At 29.9% G+C, this 6,554-nt stretch overlaps 1 protein-coding gene across 1 annotated transcript; it reads right to left on the reverse strand.

Annotated features, from left to right (window-relative positions):
- Positions 1-350: 350 nt before the first annotated feature.
- On the reverse strand, positions 351-2,650 carry LOC137831712 (heavy metal-associated isoprenylated plant protein 34-like). Its single transcript, XM_068639498.1, has 3 exons — positions 2,223-2,650; positions 2,025-2,100; positions 351-1,766 (listed from the first exon to the last, which is right to left on the reverse strand). Exons 1-3 carry the CDS (start codon positions 2,250-2,252, stop codon positions 526-528), a joined length of 1,347 nt encoding a protein of 448 aa, XP_068495599.1. The 5' UTR covers positions 2,253-2,650; the 3' UTR covers positions 351-525.
- Between the last annotated feature and the right edge of the window lie 3,904 nt (positions 2,651-6,554).

Consider the following 6,554-nt stretch of genomic DNA (forward strand, 5'->3'; position numbering starts at 1 on the left):
CCAAACAATCCTATCTAGCCTTGATTCCAGCTAGAAAAGATAAAGATTACTGATTAATTATCTGTTTCAAGTTGTAATTTCCTATTTAAGAAAGCCAAAATTATGACCTTATTTGAAGCTCAAAAAATATACCAAGAATACCTCTTGCTACAAACTGGTGGGGTGTTTTATTCAATATTTTGTCTTGTAATGGTTCCACTTTTGATCTATAACACAAAACCTAAAGCATTTTTGGATCCATTTTAGTTTCACTTTAGGTAATGTACAACTTTGAGAAGATCTAGTGAGACATTGTCGGTGCTTTGGCTGTGCCACACTCTCACTCCATCTCCAAATAATTGTGTTCCAAATTATGACAACTGTCTAACTTTGTTATTAAAAAAAGTCACTAAACAATTGTCTGAATAATGTAAAAACTACTCCATAATTGGAACAAACATTATAATCTAAAGATTATTCATTTACAAGTCCTATGAACTCCCAAAAGACAAAAACATAGACTCTAATAGTTGTAACTAGTAACTACTACATGATACTGCAGCTCTCCACATTCTCATCACTGAAAGTATGAGTAATAGGATCAGCCATTGGGTGAGATGGCATTGGAGGTGGTGCCATGTAGTTCATAGATGGATAAAGCCTACCATACATCATGTTTGTTGGATACATCATGTTCATATTTGGCTCATGCTGATAATGATGCTGATGTTGAGGTTGGTTCATCATCATTCCCATGTATTGCTGTTGTTGAAGGTTGTTATATGGAACATGTTGCATTTGCCTCCCTTGATAATGTCCAGAAGCATCATCATCTTGCACTGCCTGATGGTAATTTCCCACTTTTGAGCTTGGCTTCATCTGATCTATTTTGCCATTCTTATGAAGAAGAGGGGTCTTGTCATAATCAAGAAAATCAAAATCATGTTTACTATTGCCTTTCTTATTTCCACTTTCATTGTTTTGGTTCTTGCTCTTATTGGTATAAGTTGTTTCTCCTAATCCCACCTCATTGCTCTTTTTCCCAAAGCTTAGAAACCTACCTAGCAATCCCCCATCCTTCTTCTTTTTACCTTTTTGGCTACTTTTCCTCTCCTCATTGTTATCAACTTTGGCTCCATTGTAATTTCCACCTTTCCCCTTCATTAGCATTGCTTGATCAATGACATCACCTTTCTTGTCACTTCCATTATTATTCCTACTCCCACCAGCATTGCCTTTATGGCCATTATTAATGGCAGGCCCATTCATTACACCAGCAGGCCCATGAGGCCCACGTCCATCCCCCATCTTTGGCATCATCTTGTTATGATGCATTGGATGGCCATGCCCATGGCCTAATCCTTCCTCTTCCTCTTCGTCATAGTCATCAAAATTGTCCTCATATTCATCAAAACCATCATCACTAGCATCAAATTCCTCCTCATCTAACTTGAACTTCACAGATTTTTGTACCTTCAGATCTTGAACCCCTTTCATTTGTGCCATTTGACCCACTTTACCTTGACCTCCACCACCACCATCACTCCCTTTCTGACCCTTCAGATTTTGGGACTTCATGTCCCTTCCTCCTTTGTTATTATCAACTTGCATGTTCTGGAATTGGGGGTTGATGGGATAGTTCCTATTGTTCATCATTCCTCTCTGGCCACCCCATATCTCAGCATGCTTCCCTCCCATCTTCAGCTTTTTCACCACTTTCTCTGGATCCACATCGCCTGCCACTACCACTTTCCCTTCACCTGCATCTACTTTCACAGAATACACACCTGCACAGCAACAATAACAATTTCTTTTTACAAAATTGAATCTAATCTCACAAAAATTAGAACAACATAAACACAGTAAAGTTGAAGACCCCAAATAACAAACACCAACTGTGCATCTAATTAAGGAGAGTTGCAAAACAGAAAAAGCAGGACATGTTGATCAATTGACATGGCAACAAAGTTGAGAATGAAGCATATTAACATGAAAACAAATTTTGAAATAAGAAAAACTAAAGGGGTATGCTAAGAATAATGTACCATCGATTTTCTGCAGGATTTTCTTTACTTTCTGTGCACAGCCATCGCAGTCGATATTAACCTTGAGAACACAAGTCTACAAGTAGACCGAAGATAGCAAAATCAGCTCAGAATTAACATTTCATGAACCCAAAAACCAAACACAGAAACATAACTGTAACAAAACAACAGTACTGTAGAATGAAGTGTGCAGTGTACCTGAATTTTCAGAAAGTCTTGTTTACTCATTCTTAATGAGGGAGCAGAGAATAAAAAGAAAAGAAGAAAGTAGATATGAGTAGTATGAAATGAAGTATAAGGAAGAAGAGTGTTGAAGAAGGTGCAATTGATTTTGTGTGTGAAGATGATCAAGTATCCATGGAGAGTGAAAACAGTGACTCTTACAGAAGAGAGTTCCTTTATTTATATAGAATAGAAGGCGGTTATATAAACCATGAAATAAACAAAAAAGGAACAATGAGTTGTCTTTCACAGACAAGGCGGTGGAGGAAGCTTCATTCTCAAACCTGCATTAACCAAAAAATATTCATTGTTCTATAGTTAATGCCCCACTACCATTTTTGCTTCATTATTAATAAAACCAACTTCAAGTTTTGAATGAAGAGTTAATTGTGATTGAGAGTTTCTTACTGTTTTAAAATTGAGTTTGATATAGTGTATGAAACTCACACTTCAACTACTTCAATATTATTTTGTCTTTTGGTTTTGCTTATCCCCTGTCAGTATTTGATTACTTTTAATTCTTTTTATATGTATAAAGCATTTAAGAATTTATTTAAAAAAATTAAATTTATTTTAGTGAATACAATTTTTTATGTTCACTCAAACAAATTAAAAATTATGTTATCTTTGCACAACTTTTTCATGATAAAATATGTTGTTATACTAAAATAAATTATCCATATGAATAATATATTTTTAAAATTGTCAATTTTATTAAATTCTACATAAAATTAAACTATTTTTGTTAAAAAAATCCTAAAATAACTTCAGTTATTTTGACCGAAACTCCTACAAATTTGGTCCTGTATATATAAAAAGAAAAAAAAAACTGTTCATATTAGTTTTTTAGAAATGGTTAAGTTGTTATAATTTCTCTTAAAATACTTATTAACTGTGTATGTAAATGTTATAATTTCATTAGTTTTTTATAAATGGTTAAGTTGTTATAATTTCTCTTAAAATATTTATAGTAGTGTATGTAAATGTTATCTTTTAAAAAAAACACATAAAAATGTTTTTTTTTTGGTCAGCAAAAACATAAAAATGTTGAAAACGTATATGAAATTAAACTAAAATATATGTTGATTGGAACAGGCAAAGGATCTGCACTTGCATTGGGTACGATGGTTGGAACAGTGGGTGGCATATGTACTTTCCTGGAACAGTGGGTGGCATATGTACTTTCCTGGTACAGTGGGAAAAAGACAATAACTTATCTCAGACATCCTTGTCTTTTGCTATTTCCACCCTCCCTTCTTCTAAGTTCAAACTCAAAGATTGTTTGTTTTAAAACTCTACTACTAGTAGAAGCATAGTTTCAATTTATACAAATGCTTTCGTCTAATTCATTCATCAGAGTATCCTAAAGAATACTAGAGGAAAGATGTTTTCGTTTTGTTAATTCCTTAGGCTTAAATATTATCTAGTTGATTATTATTTTTTTATATTTTACTAAAAAAAATTATTAAATAAAATTCAATTTGAGAGACAAAAAGTAATTATTAATTATTATATTGATTAAATTAGATATTATTTTAGATATTAAAAAAATTATTGGTATATAAGTTAGTTTTTATTATTGATAAATAGTTTCTAAATTGGTATTTGATCATCTACCAAGATATCATTTAATTAATATAGCAATTAATTATTTTTAGTCTCTAAATTTGGTTTTTGTTGAATGATTTTTTAGTAGTATTTCCCAATTATTAAGAAATGGACATTAAGTATAATTCAACCTTATAAAATCGACTTAATCGAGATTTATACTCACTTATGTATTATGAAATATTCTTATTTCTAGTCGATATGAGATTTTCAACACACTCTCACACCGAGACTGTCAACTCATGTGAGACTATATAATGGATAGTTCGATAATGATCCAATAGCAGGCAGGTGACTTTATAAATCCAACAAACTCTTGTTATGATATGTTCTAAATGGTTTTATACCATATTAAGAAATGAATCTTAAGCTTAACTTAAACTTATAAAACTGACTTATAAATTGAGATTTGTACCCACTTATATATTATGTAATGTCTTTATAAGTGCACCTAAGATAAATGGAAGAAAATGCAGACAAACTAGCATGCACTACGTTAAATTTGCTCTTTTAATTTTTTTTTATCTCTAGTCGATTTATGATCTCCAACAACATCTTATATAATTCACTTGTTATGATAGACTTTATGCATATGCATACATTTTCATTTTCATTTTCCAACACATATCTTTTCTATTCTCCAAAATTTAAAAGGCCATGTCTTATTAAAAATATGTAGTTTAAACTATTGGTTTGTAATATTACATTAGAAAGTAAACATTCATAGTATATCAATTTATGTTAATGGGTCTGTGCGTCAAAATTATATAATAAGCTAGTTGGTAATTTAATATTTGATAAGTTTATAACTTATATGTTTTAAACCGATAAACTAGTTTGTTGAAGTATAAGTATAGTGATTCTTAGATTTTTTTAATGTCAACATAATCTTTTGTCATTAGGATTTACTTGATTGAAATAAGCTTGCAAATTATGCTGACTTAAAACGTTTTACAAATTAAAAAAATGTCTAAAGTTGGAATTGAGATTAGAAGATTTTAGGTTAAGAATGATAAATAATATATAAAATCATGCATAAAAAAATACTTGACCATTTATCTAATTTACAGTATTATTGTAACTGAGTTTTATAATTTTTAAATATTGAAAAGTATAGGTAGCAGTTTTCAATTCGATGGTAATAATCCATTAATAGCTTCTTGCTACCCTAAATCCATATTCTCTCTTCTTTTTTTTTGTTGCGTGCGACCACTACTGGTGAGTATATAGATAGAAAGGATTTTAAATAGTATAAAATAAATTAATGCTTGTATAATAAAGCTTATTTTGATTGCAAATTTTATAAATTATAAATTTATTTTCTTCCATCTATTAAATAGGTTAAATAGCATTTTTGTAATTACATCTATTAAGCAATGCAATAAGTTAGGGATGAAACCTATGTAGCACAGATACTGATACAACACATGGACACGAAGATACGTATAATATCTAAAATGTAAGACACGGAAATATGGATCTATATATTATATAATTATAAATTATATAAATTACCAATAAAGATTTATGTGCAAAAGTATGTTCCAGATTATTTTTTGGAGCAGAAAAATATTTTTCATGACTGGTTCAAAATGATTTGTTTCTTATTTTTATAATCATAATAAAAATTTATACAATAAGTTTGAGTTTTTAAAAAATTAATGTATTTTCTTTTTAAATACGTGTTCTATAAGTATCATACGAGTGTCGGTGTCCGATACAGTATCCGATACCGACACGCCATTTAAGAGAAGTGTTTGAGCTTCATAGGTAACATTGGAAAAGAAAAAAATAAATAGAATTTTGAAATTAATCGGCCCAATATTCCAATAAATATCGATTAAACATGTAGGTCAAAAGAAAAGAAAAACCACTGACAAATTATCCATAAAATTATCCTTGACGTGGAGAAAAGGGAGTTAATAGAATAATTCACAAAAGTTAAACTTACGTTAAAAGGGTGGAGTGAACTTAACAATACTCGAATGAAATTGTAAATGTTGTTAATTTTTTGTTCTCAGTGCAAGCATAAAGCGATGATGAAAAGCAAAAGAAAGAGAAAAATAATAAAAGAGAAAGTAAAGAAAAAGTTGAATTGACACTAAAGTCAAAGGAATATAGTACCTATATACATAGTGTGTACACTAGTTTGGATTAAAAAACCAATCACCAAATTTCCAACTAAAAAATAGAAGAAGAAGGAATAAAGAAGGAAAGTGGCATGGTTGAATTTAGAACACAAAATAAAAAGGAATTTGATTCTTGCAGGCAAACAAAATATTCATCACTTTTTGGAATACTTTGTTCTGTTTCTCAAACGCGTTAATTAAAGTGCCACCGATTTTCTTACCAACAAACGCGCCAACTCACTTCAGAAAAATACGCAGATTTTTTATTGTTATTTTGTGACTTTTTTCATGAAAATTCAATATATTTTATAAAGTTTATTTATGGTTAAACACTGCATTAATTATTTTTTCTGAAATGTATTTCATTAATTAAGATGTTTTTACTAAAGTGTTAATAAATATTGTGAATCGAATAACAAATTTTTTTCTACGCTAATTTAATTTATCTTGAATTCCTTCTTTAAATGCGTTAAGGATAATTTAAGAAATACAAGTTACTGATTAATTTTATGCTTTTAAATAATTTTTTAAAAGGTATAAATTAGTTAATAAAGAAAGTACAGCAAAATAA

Source organism: Phaseolus vulgaris, chromosome 6 (genome assembly GCF_000499845.2).
Source record: "Phaseolus vulgaris cultivar G19833 chromosome 6, P. vulgaris v2.0, whole genome shotgun sequence".
NCBI classification, from domain to species: Eukaryota; Viridiplantae; Streptophyta; class Magnoliopsida; order Fabales; family Fabaceae; genus Phaseolus; species Phaseolus vulgaris.

Coding starts and splice junctions, on each gene's coding strand:
- LOC137831712 (XM_068639498.1), bottom strand. CDS start 2,252: ATGAGTAAACAAGACTTTCTGAAAATTCAG. Junction 2,101..2,222: donor AAGACTTTCTGAAAATTCAG/GTACACTGCACA, acceptor GTCTACTTGTAG/ACTTGTGTTCTCAAGGTTAA. Junction 1,767..2,024: donor AATCCTGCAGAAAATCGATG/GTACATTATTCT, acceptor GTTGCTGTGCAG/GTGTGTATTCTGTGAAAGTA.